General features: G+C 43.1%; 1 protein-coding gene across 1 annotated transcript; it reads left to right on the forward strand.

Moving 5' to 3' along the window:
* The first annotated feature begins 100 nt into the window (after positions 1-100).
* Positions 101-11,503, forward strand: VhaPPA1-1 (Vacuolar H[+] ATPase PPA1 subunit 1). Its single transcript, XM_089547715.1, has 7 exons — positions 101-302; positions 549-597; positions 1,259-1,342; positions 4,363-4,565; positions 6,857-7,047; positions 8,136-8,211; positions 10,810-11,503. The coding sequence occupies exons 1-6, from the start codon at positions 236-238 to the stop codon at positions 8,172-8,174; spliced, it is 633 nt and encodes a 210-aa protein (XP_089403841.1). The 5' UTR covers positions 101-235; the 3' UTR covers positions 8,175-8,211; positions 10,810-11,503.
* Positions 11,504-19,887: the final 8,384 nt, after the last annotated feature.

The raw sequence follows: 19,887 nt of genomic DNA on the forward strand, positions 1-19,887 counted from the left end.
CTGTTCTCGCAACGTGCTCTGAAGTGAAGCGCACAAACCCGGAATTACCAAGGCAAAGCTCGACAAAAACAAAACACATTTCCGTTTCAGTGTGCGTCGGGTTTTGCGGTTGCGGATGTCATGAGACCCGGCTGCAGCGGCAGATCGGCGTTGTGAACGGCGGTTTTTCGTCGTTGGAAGCTCTCAGAAAGTTTCTTTCTGATATATTCGTGCGTGGAGAAGCAAGCAACCTAAAATGGGTCTCTTAGCAAACGCCCAGTACACCGTGTACAGCATATCCAGCTTCCTGATCCTTTGCGTGGGTAAGGCGGTGCTCAGCGCTCTCATCAGTGCACATCTGAAACAACCTATGATGTTGCGCTTTGGCTAATACTGACCTCGAATTTAATGCGTAGGCATGATATGCCGACCTCTGTGCGTTAGAATCATCATTCTTGATTACCATAGCACATTTTTGGTGGCGTCCATTCAGTAAGCACTGCGTGCATAATGTCGGTATCGTTGGTTCTGGCCGTTACTTTATGTCGACGCTTATCTTCATTTTCTAGCGGTGTACTACATTCTATCGGGCAAAGGGTCGAGGCTAGACTTCGGCTGGTGAGTAATATTTTTCATGCATTTCGTTTTACCGTGTACGCCTGAACGTGGGCACGCGAATACCCTCCTTATAGCAGTTGTGGTTGCCGGGTCAATCGGTACCAGTAAGATCGCCGCTAGAATCGCAGATTCGCTTAATCGGTTCTCTCATCAAAGCTTTGAGCACTCTGCTAGAGCCATTTCAAGCGGTAGCCTCCTTGCACTAACAGGGACGGAAAATAATATTTAATGCAATGAACAAATCTTGGTTTCGTGTCCAACTCGCTCATGCCAGGCATGATGGTTACTCAGATGGAGCAGTTTGTCACATCTACCATTGACTGTTTTCAAATTTTCGAAGACTTGGCTGTTCAGACGCTGGTTTGAAGTTGGTTCAAATCGGCTCAAAGGCGGCAGCGCATTGAATGGAGGCGTAGCAGCTTTTGTGGGCTGATCATTTCGTCCCCTTGGCGTCACTGGTAGTTTGTAAAACTAATTCCAGGTGTTGTGCACCGACCCCGTCGTAGTGGCTGCAAGTCGTGTATACATTCAAAATGCTGCTCATGACTGTCATTACACGTTACGAACAAAACATCGGTTGATCATTATTTGTCTGCTAGATAAGCCTGGATATACTGTGTTTGTATGTCTCCTTAATTAACGTGTGGTCGTTCTGTTTCAGGTTCTTAGAAGGAATTTCGCCGTATATGTGGTGCTGTCTCGGGATTGGTCTCTCCATCTCGCTGTCTGTAGTCGGAGCAGCCAGGTGGGTGCATTGTACTATAATTTTTTTTTAATTTCTGGTTTGTGCTGTGTCTGGAAAATGATTTTATGTCTATCCATGTGCACACATACTTTTTGTTTTTTGCCTTCCTTTGTCCCATGTTCTTTGATTCGGGTGTCTATCATCTATGCAAGCGCTGACGGGTCGGGTCGATACAGTGTTCTTGAATATGAATTGCTTCTTCATCCAAGTCTTTCTGTGGTGTACAGGCGCGGACAAAAGTAAACGGAGCACGCAACTGTCTTCGAATATTTTTCACATGTCACCTAATTGAAATTTCTAGCAGTGGTGCGCGCATGATGGTAGCGGAGGTTGGTGGGCTTTCTTGTAGACAAACAACCTTATTCATTACCAATGGAGAAAGCGTGATTGCACTTCGAACGCAATAGCGGGCTCCGTTTACTTATGGCCGCGCCTGACCCACTTGTACGATCATTACTTATTCTTCCTTTTTTTTTCTTTTGGTGAGCACATTCATGATCTCTAAATGCCTGCAGCCGAGTTCCACACGACTTTGAAGCTGCAGCACAAAATATTCTAGTTGTAAGTTTGAACGGGACAGCACGGGAGCAACAAATGACAGTCAAGTGATTTCAGAAGCTCAAGCATGAAAGAGAATTCCAATCCCAACCTCCTTTCAGAAGCGAGTAAAGAATGGGAAGTATAGATGGAGATGGGTGCCATATGCTAGCACTTGGTAAATTACAACGATGCAGGCACTCTGCTTTGTCATATGGCTAAGGTCCCATGCCTGCTTATTGCTCCACTGGAAAAATGCTTGCTACGTGCATCGTATTAAAGTGGCATTGAGTTAACATGCCTGGAAAGAGGCAGGAGAGAGCATCAGGCCAGCCTAAAACGGCAAGCTCCCAGCTAGCCCTTAAACTCAAGACCAAGACTACTTTTTAACTGCTGGACTCCTCCCAATGATGGCCTTACCCAGAATCTAACCCAAAGTCTGAAATCAGTTTGTTGCCTTGCTGGAATTCATACCGCTCTGCAGTCCTCCTTCAGGTTTTCACATCTGTATCCGTTCCTGAACTCGATGGGAAATTTTTTACCGATATCTAGTCCCCCTCTTAACTTGCACTCCGCCAACTACCCACATGCCGGTTTCCTTCACTAGTGGCCTACCTCAGTATTCGTGACACTGATGTCAATCATCATTAGGGCCCGGAAATTTAGGCACTAAAGAACCCTGAAATAGGCAGGCATCTAGGCTTTAAAAAATATTGAAATAGGCACTATAAAGCAAAAATAGGCGCTTTGAATAATAGTCTTTATTCATATGTACAAGATCTGTAAGTCAAGCCCGGAGCGTACGCAGTCCTCAACTGAAGCAATAAATCGCATTCTAAGGTTTTCGAACTTGAAGCTCCTTCGGTTTTCGCTAAGCATAGCTTTGTACTTTAAAAGGCTTCTTTTGACATCACATGAAGTTAGTGGCGCGAACCTAAAACATGAGAGTTGGTAAAGGCTTAGTAAGGCCTTCAGGTGATGTGGCCGTATCGTCTCCGCATAGAAAGTCTCTGATTTGGGAAATTCTTTCTAGGCATCTATTTATTTCTACCAATTGTTGCATCTTTGTAGAAGCAGTAGCGCCCTTTCCTTCCAGTCCTCAAAGTGCTGCTGGTACTTCTGCGACTACCTTCAATGATTCATCTTTTGAGAGTCCAGCCTTTTCCAACTTTGTCATCCTTTCCGTCAATTTTGAGAAGTTTGCACCAATGTATGTCAGGTCTCTTTCCAAACTCTTCTCTTGCTGCACTTCGAGATAAACACTTCGTTACACTGCGTTCAAGTTACAATTCGAGAAAAACGTTCGGCGAGACCCGCGCCTTTTGTGCGTGCATCAGCGCGCGTCTCTCACCATACATAGACAGATGTCTCAACATTGAAAAATGGCACCGAGGACCAAAGTGCCAAATTTAGGCATTTATAGGCAAAAAATGCGGTTAAATAGGTAGTATTTCCTAAATAATGACAAAAAGGCAGGCAAGTGCAAAATCCCCCGTTTAGGCATTTATAGGCATGTTTAGGCAAATGCCTAAATTTCCGGGCCCTAATCATCATGCACCGTCCGTCGTCAAACGTGACCAGTGACCCGGTACATCTGCACATTGCGCCATTCTCGAGGTACAGGTTTTCTAAGCATGACAGAGCTCCAAACAAGTGAAAGTTGTTTCATGCATGCAAGAGTTCCCGTCAGTTTTACACTTTTGCTTCACTTTGCTTCGGGGGCCGCTCCTTCTGTTTTGCCTGCTTATGGCCACGTTGATTCCTCCCATCATTGTTAAGTCTTTTCTATATGCTGCTCATTCATCAATGAGAACACATATGGCAAAATTTTCTTTCAAATACGTAAGTATGCAACTGTCTGTATTATTTCATGGTGACCACCTTTGTGTTTCTAGTGTTTGGCTTTAACTTGTACATTAATGCATTTCAGCTGTTTTGGACCACGCCATGCCATGCCATTGTTAACATACCTTCTATTTTTAGCTTTTTAAAAGAAGCAGGCATACTTGCAAAACTGTAAATGTTGAACCACCGGCTCACTTTATTGCATGACACACCTCAGCCACTTTCTCATCCCTGAGAAGAAGGCTGAGGTTTTTTATTTGATTGGTTGGGAGCCTCAGGATCCTTGCCCAACCAAGGATAGCCGCTGAGGCTACCTGACTTTTTTGTAAGGCTTTTACAATTAGCCATTTCCAAATTCCTCCTTCTCTGTTATTACTAGACAGTACAATCTTTTAGTCCACCTACACCATCGATATTTAACATTTGTAAACATCCTACAGGAAACTTATTCTGTACCGTGAGCTTGGCGCATGATGGGGCCTAAGCTGCTTACGTGCCATAAAATCCAACACAACACACGCAGCTCTGTTGAAGTTGTCGTATCTGCTCACAAGTTTCCTGCCACAGTTCAGATTGTCTCAGACATTTCTGTGGCGGAAGCGTGTGTGAAGTTGGCTAACGCCAGCTTTCTCGTGCAGTGGCATTTTCACAACTGGTGTGAGCATCGTGGGAGGAGGTGTGAAGGCCCCGCGGATTCGCACCAAGAACTTGGTCTCCATCATCTTCTGCGAGGCGGTGGCCATCTATGGCATCATCATGGCCATTGTGCTTCAGGGCCAGATCAACAGGTTCAACGACGACACGCTCGACTACAAGCAGAAGGCGTTGAACTACATGTCTGGTACGGTTGCGAGATGACGGCTCCTGTGTTATTGCCAGCTCGCAATCTTCGCTTATTTAACCCTTTCAGGCACATTGTACACAATTGCATAAGCGGAAAACTTACAGCTTTTTCTGAGAAAATGGAGCACTTAAAGGTGCACTGAAGAGGATTCTGAACTTGTCTTTTTGCCGCGGGAACTCGATCTACACGTTCCTAGCATTCTTAGAAACAGTGACTTATTGCCCTGTGTGGCCGATTTCCCCAATTAAATCGAATTAACGTCCGGCTTCCGCCTTTTTTTTTAATTCTGCCTCGTACGGTGGGCGGAGTCGACCAACGCGTGGAGCGCCTTTCACCCAGTCCCGTGGAGGCTTTGCTTTCGCTTTATTTTGTTTTTTAGGTTTCCATGAATAAATAGTTTCATTCGCAGATAATATAGCCGCAAAATAAGCCCGAAGAAATAAAAATACGCGCGGACTATTTGCCACTACGGACTACTACGTATTACTCCGCCGATGGCAGAGCGGCAAGCCGCCACGGGACTGGGTGAAAGGCGCTCCACGCGTTGGTCGACTCCGCCCATCGTACGAGGCAGAATTAAAAAAAAAGGCGGGAGCCGCACGTTAATTCGATTTAATTTGGGAAATCGGCCACACAGGGCAATAAGTCACTGTTTCTAAGAATGCTGGGAATGGGTAGATCGAGTTCCCGCGGCAAAAAGACAAGTTCAGAATCCTCTTCAGTGCACCTTTAACAGTGATTTCATTATTTCAGTCAAATTGAGCACCCTTCTTGTTGCAAATAAGTTGTTTTTGGTACCATGTAACGAACGCAGTAAGTAATATTTCATATAAGAGTGAGCTAGGTAGCACTCTGTCCGCCGTTTTTGTGCAGACAGTTTTTGCCGCGAGTGAAAGCATCGATGATTTTTGCTCAATTTCGAGCATTATGTGCATCTTCGAAACATAAAGTGATTCCACGATCCCTGGGGTGTTTACCTGACACACGAGAACATTTTGGTGGTACTATTTCTAACAAATCTGACACTTTGTACGGAATTCTCCACATCGTTGTAAGAACTGACCTGCTGGTCTTTCACGCTCGAAAACTAACAAATTCCTTTTCTTGAGGCCTGAATATACTACTTACGTGAAAAAAAAATAATTGATTTCAGTCAAAACAAAAAATGGTGCCTGAAAGGGTTAAAAGACTTCCATAACAGCACAGAATAGAGCCAAAGCGACATTGCCTCCAGAGTAGCGTCCTTACAGTTCCGACCTCACGGACAAAATGTTAACACTTATTGGTTGGTTTTGATCAGTTGAACTGCACTGCCATTGACATGTCAATGGCATTTGGGGCTGCTGTATAACACCACTAACTGCTGTTCAGTTCAGCCGACTGTCAAGTGAACTGCTGCTGAAAACGCCCATGTAACAAGGGCACAAGAGTTGCCTTTGCCACTGCAGGGTTCATTAATCTCCTGTGCTTGTACAGTTTGTGTCCACTACCCACACTGCATAGGTGCACTAAGTTAACGAACTACATGTGGTTCGCACGACATCAAGCTACTTGATAAGTAATCTCTTTTCAGCGTCTTCTCATTGGTGTGATCTTTATACCCTTCTGGCTTGCTGTATGCTTGTGGCTGTCTCTGCTACAACTGCAGGAGTTGCTTGCATTTTTGTCCATTGATACGCTCGGAGTAATAGCTCAGAAGTAATTGCTAAACTATCAAGTTGTCTAAATACAAAAAGCATTGTCTTATAGTGTTTGCGGTGTACACATCCTGCATCCAGGCTCGACTGTGGTAGGGAAGGGAAGGTTAATGGGTCAGTGGACATGCTAGACTTTGTCAGATGCCTGTTTGCTGGACAGTTTACTAATGAGGCTTTGATCATACAGGGGCCAGATATGCACATGAAGTGTTGATATGTTTGTGATTATCTTAGGCGTAACTGAGACTGAGTAAACACTAGCATACTGCAACAGTATGCAAATTGGAAAGCATTTAAAAGTGCAGCACTTCATTCAACCATGACCATCCTGTAGAATAGACGTCCAGGGCCTGTTATTTTCATTACTTCTCATTTCATAAAGGAGTGTAGCGCTGGTTTGTTGAAGAATTCGAAACTTGTCGATGTGCTATCTTGTGACCAGTATTTGCCTTATTAAGCTTGTAACACTGCATGGTATTGTGGTCGCATACCTTGTGCAACAGCAAAAAATCATGACAGTGTGCTGCCGAAACAACCGGTTGTTTGCCAGAATGAGCTTATCATGGCTTCTGCCTAACACTGTCTTTCCAGGTTACATTATGTTTGGAGCGGGCTTGGTAGTTGGCCTGGGCAACCTCTTCTGCGGGATGTCCGTGGGCGTGGTGGGGTCGGGAGCGGCTCTGGCGGATGCTGCCAACCCAGCTCTCTTCGTCAAGCTGCTCATTGTGGAGATTTTTGCCAGTGCCATCGGCCTCTTTGGTCTCATTGTGGCCGTCATTATGGTGAGCTGGGTGCTTCTTACACTGCATCTCTCCATTTTTCATTGCATTAACGCGCTCCATGCCAGGCAGTGCGCAGTCAGCGTTGATATGAAGGTGATCACTTTCACGCCATCCAACCAAAACTTGTTTTCCAAAGAAAGTGGCGGTGAAAGAGACAGAAATGAAGGAACTAGCTATTCTTGTGTATTTTCTTTATAGTCTTGCAAAAATGAACTGTGGTAGAGCAGTTTTTTAAGAGTAGGTTAGCTCCAAGGTGACCACTTTCATATGGATTCTGATTTTACAGCTATGGGCCTAGTATTTTGCGTCACTCGCTGAATGGGTAAGCACAATAAGTTTACGCTGATATAACGGTGCGGATGACGAGACAACTAGTTCTTGAAAACAACGACTGGCAAAAAGCACATGAGACAAGCACCGAGCCCATCTTGCAACTTTTTCCTCTGTGTCTTATCCTTTGCGCTTCTGTTTCGCCATGCAGTACAGAGTTTTGTAGTTATTGATTCTGTTACGACTACATGCTTAGTGAACATGTTTCTGAGCTAGTTGGTCCACAGCTTTGACTAAAGAACAATTGCGCCAAACAGGGAGAGGACATGCCTTTATACAGCATCGTGTAGGACTGTGAGTGACTATTCTGCAGTTTTGTGATTATTTCAGTGCACTGCTCAAAATTGCTGCCTCAGTTCAAGCTTTGTGCCACTCCTGCAATACGTAGCATTCTCTTGTGAAGCAAAGCCAATTCACAACTGCTCATTCTTGAGCTCTCGACCATGGTGGCTTAGTGAGTGTCGTTCGACTGCTGAACCTTAGGATGTTGTATCGAATCTTATCTGTAGCGGCTACGTTGTGATGGAAGCAAAATGCAAAACACTGATTGGTATGCAGTGGCAATGTACAAGATACAAGAAAGAACCCTAGCTGGTTGAAATTAGTCCGAAGTCCTCCATTGCGGCACCTCTTGTAGTTTGTGTGCTACTTCGGGATATTACGTTGTGGGCGTGCTTTAAGCTTCCTTCCCACCTTTGCCTTCAGTGGCACATTGTTTGGCTGCGGCTGGTAACGGTGTATTTTCTCTGCCGTTTCAGTCTGCCAAAATCAGCATGGGCGACTCTACCAAGGCCTGATGTGGCAGAAGCATCTTGCATCCTGTTGACCCCAAAGGTAAGTACAGCTCCTTGACTGCATTGAGGTTGCACAATGCTTATTACTGCCTTGGTGGCTTAACGCCTCCGGTGTTTGGGTGTCAAGTCCAAGGTTGTGGGTTCGAATCCCGGCCACGGCAACTGCATTTCAGTGGAGGCATAATGGGAAATCTCCCGTGTGCAGTATGATGTGAGTGCTGGTTAAAAGAAGATCCATGTTGTCAAAATTATTCCGGAGCCATCCACTGTGGCATCTCTCATGGCCTTGTGCAGCTTTGGAGAGTTAACCCCACATACCATATTGTTAAGGGTTGGACTTTTCAGTTTAAACCAAAAAACACCGATAAAAGTACGTCGAATGCGCTTTTAAAAATTTGGTTTGAACCGAAAAAGATCAGTATTTCTGGCTCATATGTCATAACTAACTGGGTATTCAGTATCATTTACAAAGTTGGCTCAGTGGTTATGGCACTCGGCTGCTGACACGAAAGACACGGGTTCATTCTTGGCCATAGCGGTTGAGTTTCGATGGAAGCAAAATTCTAGAGGCCCATGTACTATGCAGTGTCAGTGCACGTTAAAGAACCCCAGGTGGCCGAAATTTCTGGAACCCTTTACCACGGCGCTCCGCATAGCCTGAGTCGCTTCGGCGCATTAAACCCCCATAAACCAAAACCAAACAAGTTACAAGGACACAGCAGAAAATTCAGAGTGTGCTGGAACCAGGAACGAGGTGAGGAAAGGTATCTTAGGAATTTGGTACATCGACTGCGAGTTACGAAGCATTGATCCACGAACTCGGACACGCCGTTGCAGATAGGAAGGCTCGATCACTTAGCTAAGCGTTACTGGCTAGCGTAGTGCCGTCAGCTCAGGCTTATCACAGACTTGGGGCCGTCGCTTCATTAAGTAGGTTTTTCCGCTGTATGCAAGGACGTTAGAAGCTTTTGGAACCATAACAAGCAACCGTCTATGCGAAACCATGCGTAAACGGCACGAGGTGTTATGTTCTGGCTTCCACGGCAGTACAATTGCTGCCTCAGCACGCAGAGCATATAGGGTGCACTGTCTTTAGAGCAGAGTGGAACCACAATGGGACAGTCAAGTTTTTAGAACAAAACTTTCACTTAAGTTTTTGTCTCACGGCCCAATCATTTAACTTCGGCATTTTTACTTTTACAACTGTAAGCCTTTCTTCTGCAAAGACAGCTCTTAAGACGACCATTTATGTGGTAAATACAGCTTCAAGAGTAGCTGGATTAAAAGACAAATGAGGTTAATGTAAACTATATGTCACTTTTGACAGCCCAGGGACATCACCATATTTACCGATAGAAACCAACAATTCATATGCAGAAAGTAATGTTCGGCGAAAAAAAAAAAAACTGGCATTCTGAAATAAACACCAAGAAAGGTCAGTTGAATTTTCGAAAACCAAAAACCGAAAAGTTAACCCCTACATAGTATTGTACAATGCTAATTTCACAAGTAATCTCACTTATGGCATGTTGAGCATAGGAATGGTTAAAGAGACTCCGAAGACAATTTCCAGAAACTGCAGTTCACAGCCTTAACAACTATGCTTGCCGCTATGCATGTTTAGGAATATTTATTTTCCTTGCGAGAAAAATGCCTTCGGTGAGGTATCCTTATTCCTACAGCGTCACGACTTGCAATGTTCACGACTTTTAGGAAATCTTAGTTGGGTGAGCTCCGGGCATTGGTGTTCACTGCGCATTCGACATTTGACGCCTATTACGTCTGGTCATTATCAAACACATTGGCTTTCAAAGCATCGCATTCTTGAGTCAATTAAGCTAAAGTTACGGGAATCATGGCCGAAAGCATTGTGTCAACAAATTTGACCGTCAACTCGTTAACGGTGTGAAATCTAAAGGGTGGCGGCACGTGGTCAAGTATACGATAACGATTTAGTCTCATTTTTTGCATCTCCTGCCTCCCACCATCACTGCACTTGAGCCAGTAACAAACACCAAACATATGGTGTGGCATCACTTTAGCCAATGACAGAAGGCTATAGATATATAAGTGTTATCAGTTATAGAATCAGTATATTATGCTGGCCCTCTATACTGCTCTTGGTGCACGTAACAGCAGCATAAGTGGTGTGTGCCACTTTGCTAAGCATTTTAAAGCCTTTAATGCCTCATCGTTGTGGACAGAAGTTTGTCAGCAGAGGTGTCACGCTTTTCGGTTGGTCGAAAATGGTTATGACGTCAGAGTGCGCGGATTCGAAGTAATGAGGTCACCCACGGATGCCTGGCTCCCTCTTTTGGAGCAGACGACAACTAATAAAAAATAGCTGTCTGCTCCGACAGGGGGCGTGAGGCGTCCGTGGGTGACCACATTACATACCCCTGTTTACTGCGAACAGAGCCATGGATACAACCGAACTCATCGAAGCAGAGAGAGAGTCGCGCTTAAGAAGCAGTCAAAGTTGGCAGTCAAAGTGTGTAGTCAAATAGAGCACTAGTACAGCACAAACAGTCTCGCAGTCAATGTCAAACAGTGCGCCAGGAAAGGTTTTCGCCTTGCAGCACTTTAGAGAGCCAAAGTGCCCCCTGAATTTTTTTGTGTCATGCCTTGAATTTTGCAGCTCCCCACGCCCCGTGCTCCTATGGACCACCGTCCTGATGGAAGTCGCACACTTCGTGCGGCAGCCTGACGGCACACATGTTGGACGGATCGAGAAGCAAGACTGCCAGAGTTTCAGGAGTCCATATCTGTTTAAACACCATGTTCATTCTGTTTTCTTTACTTTTCTTCGTGTAACCACACCAGACTGTTCTTTGCCCGCGCAGTCCTGCTGTTAGTCTTGGATGTTACATTCCCCCAGAAAGGGTTCCCGTTGTCTCGACGCATACTGTACATTCTGCTACGCAAGAACGGTTCCTCCAGTGCCCATGTGCGCTTGTTTCTATGTTCTGCAGTAAAGATGTCAAGCCATTTTTTTTTTTCGTTTTTTTGTTTTTGCAACTATTTTGCTATGCGTTACTCTAGTCTGTCGGGCTTCAGTGAGCATCTCATTACAGTGTGCAAAGTGGACACCTTCTTTTTCCTTTCTTTTTTGGTGTCTATTGCAAATCGGGCTTTTTGTGCCACTTTCGGAATGATACGCTTGTTACAGTCTATAGTGCGTGCCGAACCTCGGCACTTTTTTTTTCCCCCCTAGTATGGTAGATGTGAATGCATTGTTATACTATGTAGGAATATTTATTTGTACATATGCAACGGTTGTTTTGCTGCAGTGTGCAAGTCAAGACTGGAAATAAAATTTCAGTTTAACATTATTTTCTTCCATTTATGGGTGTTGAACCAGGCTGCACATTTCCAAACTATACCCCATGCCAATGGGAGCACATGACGCCCATACTCCTCCACGACTTTTTCTGGCAACAGAGCCGGACCATGCCCCCTTTTTCTATCCAGTGGAATGTACTTCCCACTTCATTAATAGTTTACTCGTAAAACAAGTTTGGCAATATTTGTTATTTAAGGGGGGAAGAGGGTCTTGGAAATAAATTTTTAACAATGAAGTCACAACTATGAAATCTTTGGGGAACATGCATTTTTGTGTGCCGATTCCAAATATGTAATTTAATTTTATGTATAACAAGTCCTTGTGCACTTATGCAATATGTTAGGTAACTTTTACCGAGAGTTTGAAAGAAATTCTACAGCAGGGAACTTGTTACACTGCATGCCATTGGTTTCCCTTGACATCAAGCTATGCAATAAGTGTAAAAGTATCATCCTGCCTGTTATAGAAGGTGAGTTATGGGATTTTGAAATCATCAGTTCCTTCTCGTTTGTGAAGTGGCAAATTCAAAACCCTGTAATTCAGCTTATATAATAGGCAGGATAATAATTTTGCCCTTATTGCATAGTTTGATATCAAGGCAAGCCAATGGCATGCGTCCTAGCAAGTTTCCTGCAGCAAAACTAATTGAAAGCTCTTGGCAGAAAGTTACATACCATATTATATAAGTGCACAAGGACTTGCAATACATGTTTGTTCAAGATGCCACTATTGTGACTTCATTAACAAAAATTTTTTTCTAAGACCAGCTTCCCCCACTTAAGGCATATTTCTCTCTCTCCTGCAAACCTTCAACATCAAAAATAAAGCAAAAAACTGTTCTCTTCATTATAAACTTGCTAGGCACATCTAGTTAAAAGAAGCTTCAACAGATGGTGCCAACTGCTCCAGCGATGCTACTATGGGAGCTAGTTGGTACTCATAAAGTTCTGGAAAGTGCTAACTGGCACAGGACAAACACACACATGCACAATGAAGCACTGTGTGAGGGCGTGGGTGCAGAATCTTTCTTCTGCGATGTTTCTATGTAGTATACATTTCTTATTTTCTAGAAGTAGTGTTATGACGAGGAGAGCAACGTGCCAGGCAGTAGAACTATTTGGCGGAAAGACAGAATGGACGTTCCACCCTGTAGCCTTACTTTCATTGCCACCGCTGAGTGTAAAGTGCACGCGGCATGATTTTAGCTCTAAACCATCTCGGTATGCAGCCTAAAAATAGCACCCTCAGAGCAAATACTAAACTTTTTGCTCTTAATTCTTGGTTTAAAAAAAAAATTACCTGAGGTTCATCCTGGCTGAACCTAGTAGAAAAGCAAAGGCGGCAGTATTTACAGAGAAGAATGGTGTGATGTCATTGCTACTTCATCACATGACGTCACATCAGGCGATGCAAACTCTGCTCTAAAAGTCAGTCGGAGGTCAAGTGACCACTGGTCATCGGTCACATGGTTGCTGGTCATTAGCTATGACCGTACCATACACATGCCTGTGCGCAGCAAGGCATTCAGTCATGCATTGTTAGTCTTGGGGGTTGTTGGTTTGATCTTGGTTGGGCTTTAAGGTCAAACGTGCAAAGCGAGACGAAAGTCATGAATCGTACCTTGAGTAGTAGAGCTTTCACTCCAAACTGTTCACTTCTAGAAAACATTCTAACTGCTATCTTGTGCATTCAAAAACAACATGTAATACATTGACCCAACAGAAACAGGTGCTTTGAAGGTATGCGACCACTTTACAAAATGTTTTAATACAAGATTAGAAAAGTAGTCTGTCTTAAGAAAGATGATGTTTTATCCTAATCAAGATGTCAAAACAGGTGCAAAAATTTTTTTTCATCTTTTATAATGTACTAAATATACATATGATGCCAGCAGTATAATTTAAGGCGGGACTCAAAAAAAGACCAAAAAATCGATTTTCAAAAAATGATATTTGTGGAATCTACAGCTGTTATTTTCCAGCTGTAACAATTTTTCCCTTCAAGAAATCGGCATTTTGACCACAATATTAAATTCATATCATAGTGTGGGGTGAATTTATGCAGGAGCAGACAATTTAATTGCATGAAAATTTTGGACATCTGGCTGTCTTAGTATACCTGCCGATATCTCAACATCTAGGACAGACAGAGATGTCATACCATTTGCTAAGGGAAGCTGAAGGCACAGTGTGTGCAATAATCGAAGCAGATTTGTTCAACCACAAATCACAAATTTATAATTTTGCAAAGTTTATTGATGCATTACATTCACACCTTTGAATGTTGATATTCCAACTGCTGTAAATTTAGTAATGAGGGTAAAATGGAAAAAAGGTTTTGATTATTGCACTCCTTACTCACCAACATATGTAGCCATGGATTAAAAATTATTTTTTATTGAGGAGTCTTTTTTGCACCCAGGCACTAATGAATGACTAATTAAAATTAATTATCTTGTGAACCAACTAATTTATGAGAAAGGTAATTTCATTGTTGAAATCAGCATAAAAAGCGTAGCAAGGTGGTACCATTTCATTAGGATTGGACTAAAAATAAGGAAAATAGGTCTAAGACCGGTGTCCCCCCTTAAAGGGAAACTGCATAGGTTTTAGAAATCAACGAGCTTAAGAGGGTCGAATGTGTGAAACTTGCACGTAAAGCATGCGAAGTCTTTTTGGGCTTGCACTTGAAATAGTGAAGTAATCGCCGATTAAAATCCGGACACCCTTCAAGCTTCTCCGCAGCGCACAACGCCAAGTGGGGGCCGCATGATGACATCATCGAAGGTATCGGTACATTTCCAACGCACAAACGCTTGTTTTGAAGGAAAAAAAACCTGCGCCACCGAAGGCAAACCGTGCCGAGAGTTGTTTGGCAGCGTCTAACGAGCCAGGCCAGGGTGTGGCTGACGACAGCGGTAATTTGAAATCGTACCTTCTGTGACGTCAAGCTGTGTTTCCCTGCACACCTCCGGCGCATTGAGGAGAAGCGCAAATTTCAGTCGTCTTTTACGTCACTATTTTAAAAGCTAGTGCAAAAACACTTGGCATGCTTTACCTACAGCCTACATAGATGTGAATCCTTGAATATCGCGAAACTCTCAAAAAAGTGCTGCAGCTGCACTTTAAAGACCCCATGTGGTCAGAATTTGTTGTTGTTTGCCTCGTACAATGGCACATACCCACAAGGGGGATTGGACATAGCCAGACAGTGACTACCTGTTTTGCAAATAATTTCAGAGACCTCCGCTACACACCTCTTTCTTCATTTCTTCTTTAACTCCCTCATTTATCCTTTACGGCAGGGTTCGGGTTACTGCGCCATTTCTTTTCCTCAAAGACCAATTTTCATTTTTTTCCATTTTAGTTCATCGCACGTCAAATTGCTTTTGCTGTTATGCACACAAAGACAGGAGCTTTACAATGAACCAAAATAATTATAATACCATCAAATGTCACTGTGTAATTTGGGAATGACCAAAAACAATGGTTCTCATATAGGCATCTTAAGAAAAAACATAGCAGTTATTTCACAAATGGCCCAATTTTTATTGTGGTTCATTGCACAGTTATATAAGCAATAAGTGCACGAAGTTTAAATAAAGAATCTTGTAGAGAGATTAAGCGGGGAATTCTCACGGTAGAAAAAATAACAAAAATTTTGTACAGGGATAAAGAGGGGATTTCTCTCGGAAGAAAAACTAGCAAAGAAGTGTTTTGAGAAAAACGAGAAAAGATTAGATTAGAAATAACTACGAATGCCATCAGCTAATGTCTAAGATGGTTAAAATCCCCCATATCTGAAGCTCAGCTCCTGCTTAGTCACATTTTCTCTCTTTTGCTCGTGTGACAGCCCACTTTTTTTTTCTTGCTTTTTATGGCATCATTAGACCGAAAGGAAGATTTTCAGATACGCTGTTGGTCACCCGTCAGGCAAGCTTACTGCGTGTGTGAACCAGGTTAAATCCCAATGTGCTTCAAAATGTCCTGCGTACATCTGTGACCATTGTTGAAACAAGCTTCAGTGCTAGTATCCTGACATAACCATGCAATGTGTTCCAGACATCTTGCATCATTTTCTGAATCATCATCAGCCTGACTACGCCACTGCAGGGCAAAGGCCTCTCCCATGTCTCTCCAATTAACCCTGTCCTTTGCCAGTTGCGGCCACCGTATCCCTGCAAACTTAATCTCATCCGCCCACCTAACTTTCCGCCACCTCCTGCTACGTTTGCCTTCCCTTGGAATCCACTCCGTTACCCTTAAGTACCACCGGTCATCTTGCCTTCGCATTACATGCCCTGCCCAAGCCCATTTCTTCCTCTTGATTTCAACCAGGATGTCGTTAACCTGCGTTTGTTCCCTCACCCACTCCGCCCGCTTCCGATCTCTGAATGTTACACCTATCATTTTTCTTTCCATAGCTCACTGCGTTGTCGTTAACTTAAGCTGAACCCTCTTTGTTAGCCTCCACGTTTCTGCCCCATAAGTGAGTACCGCTAAGATACAGCTGTTGTAGACTTTTCTCTTGAGGGATATTGGCAAACTGCAATTCATGATCCGAGAGAACCTGCCATATGCGCTCCACCTCATTCTTATTCTTCTAGCTATTTCCCTCTCATGATCCGTACCAGCGGTCACTACCTGCCCTAAGTATACATATTCTCTTACTACTTCCAGCACCTCGCTACCAACTGCGAACTGCTGTTCTCTTGCTAGGCTGTTGAACATTACTTTGGTTTTCTGCATGTTAATTTTTAGCCCCACCATTCTGCTCTGCCTGTCTGGCTCATTGATCATGTTTTGCACTTCATGTCCTGAGTGGCTTAGCAAGGCAATGTCATCAGTGAATTGCAAATTACTCAAGTATTCTCCATTAACTCTTATCCCCAACTCTTCCCATTCCAGTCCCCGGAATACCTCCTGTAAGCAGGCGATGAATAACGTTGGCGAGATCATGTCTCCCTGCCCGACACCTTTCCTTATTAGAATTTTATTGCCGACTTTATGGAGGGCTATAGTAGCTGTGCAATCGTAATAAATATCTTCCAATATTTTCACATAACACTCTTCCACACCCTGATTCCGCAATGCCTGCATGACAGCTGAGGTTTCCACCGAGTCAAATGCTTTCTCGTAATCAATGAACGCTATTACTGGGGGCTGGTTCTATTCTGTGCATTTCTCTATCACCTGATTGATAGCGTGAATGTGGTCTATTGTCAAGCATCCTTTACGAAAGCCTGCCTGATCATTTGGCTGATTGAAGTCTAAGGTTGTCCTGATCATGTAGTTAATAAACACAAGCAAAAATAGGCACAGATGGTATGAAACACTTATAAGCATAAACTGAAAAACGATGAAAAATTAATAATGAAACATTAGGTTTTTATTTGGCTGGAACAGTTCGTTTTGGTTTCACCAGATGCACAGTGGATTGTGACTTTGGCTGTAGATCTGCAACGGTGACAGCTAGAAACATTATTGTTGCCATTCGTTCAGGAACCATTCTGAATTTTTATGAAAGAAAATTTGAAAAATGGAATTATATTAAAAATACAGCTTTTTAAAAGTGGTGTTATACCTTTAAGTAGTATAGGCACCAAATTTTTTGTTTGAGTTTCCTTCAATCAAATGATGCGTTAGACACTAGTAAAACTAGATAACCGCGTGGTACTCGCCTACAACCGCTAAATAATTTACAACTGCATTTCTCCTTTATGCTGTTTCGGTTCCGGTTTCAGCCTAACGATAGCTGTGACATGTAGTTGGAGTTTAGGTCACGTGAGCCATACACACACACAAAAAAAAAACTATTTAATTGCTGATACATCATTTTTTGATATTCGAAATCCTGGAGCAGAGTGGCTTAGGTGCTGTAGTGAATTAAAACTACGTACCAGCGATTATATTTCAGTATTTCTAGTGCGTCACGTCATCTGCACATAACTATAGTAGGATACAACTTAAAAAAACAGCAGTTGCTAACCCTGGGCCGCGGTCCGCGGCGTCCTGTATTACTCCGCTGGCCAATCGCAACTGTAAACGAAACCAGCCTTTTAATGCTTGACTATATCAAACAATCCACGTATCAAAATCCTAGAGCTCATAATGTTTTTTTTGTGATAAGCTTCTTGTTTACGTAATAAGAAACATTTAACCAGCGGACTAATTTTTCATCGTGGAGGAATTCTGTGCGCGGAGGCTGAATGTGGGCGGAGCTTCACTGCAGACTTGAGTTGTATCTGACTATACAAGTCATAGCCATCGTTCAGTTGAAACTGAAACAGCATGAGAGTTATTCAATTATCGCTTCAAAGTTTCAGGGACAAGGCGAATATAATGAAGAACTGCTCCAAGCTTAAGAATACCAAAGTATCTGTGGGCGAAGATTTTTCTTCACGTGTACGGAACATAAGAAAAAAACTTTGGGACAGCAGCGAGGTAAATTGAGATAATGGTGAAAAAGTTGCACTTCTGTCAGACAAGATCAAGATCAATGAACACGTTTACATCTGGGACGAGGATAAAGAAGCCAAAGTAGCCGTGGGAAAGAAACCTGCCATCCGAAGGGGAAAAAACTGAGTAACCATGAAACGCCTCCTGCCTTAGTCATACTGAACATAAACACTAGAAGTGTTGTCAACAAAAGCACGGAACTTGAAGCACTCTTTCTCAAACATTCTCCTGATATTATAACAATCACCAAAACATGGCTGTCCTCTGACATTTCAAGTAGCGATATCTTCCCTCCTGGTTATACTGTCCTGCGCAAAGATAGATGCTCTCGCGGTGGCGGCGTAGCAATTTTGATCAGGGAAAGCATTTTCGTCACACCTACGCCGGAAATAGTTGGCACCGAAGCACTTTGGTGCAAAATCATGACCGGAAAATCCTTCCTCTATTTAGGAACAATGTATCGACCCCCTAATGCTACCCACGACACCTTACACATGATAGCAAAATATATGGAAAACCACTTCACGCATACAACAAAAATAATCTTTACGGGAGATTTTAACCAGCTAGCATAGCTTGGGACTCCCCTGATAATGAATTTGCTGGTACCGCTCATGCAAATGTGCTGCTTGACCTAAGTTTTAATTCCGGCCTTAGACAGCTCATTCGGGAGCCAACACGTGTTACTGCAAAAAGCAGGAATGTACTGGACTTGGTGTTTGTGAGTGAAAATATCCCAGAGGGCAGTGTTTCATGGGAAGTTGTCGACGGCATATCGGACCACAGCGCGACTAAATGTTCATGACTGTTGGGCGCACCACCGCCCACCGAAAAACAGAGTGCACGAATTTTAGACTGGGAAAACGCCGACGATGTCAGCGTTCTCGATTATCTGGACGAATCTTATTCCACTTTTAGTTCTAACGCCAATGATTCTGCAGTTTCAGTAGATGGATTATGGTCAACCTTTGAAAGAATCATCAAGCACTGCTTATCAAAATATGTCCCCACAAAGATCAAGCCAGTACACAAGAAAAATCCGTGGATAACAAGAAAAATAATACATTTAAAACGGAAGACTGCAAGACTTAGGAAACTGAGAAATAAAATGCCGGTACCTGGCTACATTGTTGAAATGCGCGAACTCTCCCATGTGCTAAAGTCAGCTGTAAAAAAGGCCAAAGATGAATACATGAATGTTACCTTAAGGAAATTAATCAAAGAATCTCCTTCTAAATTCTGGTGATACCTTAATTCTAAGTCCAGTCAAACCAGTAATCCACTACCGACTGAAACTATTGCTAAGGCTACAGCATTCAAGGATTACTTTATCCCGGTATTTACACATGACAACGGAAAAAAACCGAACCTGAAATCTTTTCCGAGCAACTCAACAAAACTGGACGATTTAATCTTAATGGAAACGGGCATTTTTTCCGTCATACTTGAAATCTAGTGGCCCTGACAACATACCAAATGCGTTTTTCAGGCATTACGCAGAATGGATGTCAAAGTTCTTGCTCCCAATTTTTGCAAAATCATTGCTAACAGGCGAAGTTCCGGAGAATGGAAAATTGCTAAAGTTATTCCTATACATAAATTACGTGACCCCAACAATGCATCAAATTACCGACCAATCTTCCTTACTTGTACGGCCTGCAAAATCCTTGAACATCTAATTCTCAAGCACATTGTATCATTTGTTGAGGAAAATAGCTTAATTGTTCCTAACCAGCATGGATTTAGAAAAGGTTTGTCTACGACCACTCAACTGATTGAGACAGTTTACGACCTAGCGCTTACAATGGATAAAAATGGCCAGATCGATATATTTTTAGACCTGTCCAAAGCGTTCGATCGTGTTTTCCATCCTAAGCTCCTCCAGAAACTTATCCATTACCTTGGGGACAACATG

The sequence above is a fragment of the Amblyomma mixtum genome, chromosome 1 (genome assembly GCF_055824585.1).
Source record: "Amblyomma mixtum isolate Tamu chromosome 1, ASM5582458v1, whole genome shotgun sequence".
NCBI classification, from domain to species: Eukaryota; Metazoa; Arthropoda; class Arachnida; order Ixodida; family Ixodidae; genus Amblyomma; species Amblyomma mixtum.

Bases quoted from the DNA above. Each gene is read 5' to 3' on its own strand.
- VhaPPA1-1 (XM_089547715.1), top strand. From the start codon at position 236: ATGGGTCTCTTAGCAAACGCCCAGTACACCGTGTACAGCATATCCAGC. The intron at 303-548 runs GTAAGGCGGTGC...TTCATTTTCTAG, and splicing joins CTTCCTGATCCTTTGCGTGG to CGGTGTACTACATTCTATCG. The intron at 7,048-8,135 runs GTGAGCTGGGTG...CTGCCGTTTCAG, and splicing joins TCATTGTGGCCGTCATTATG to TCTGCCAAAATCAGCATGGG.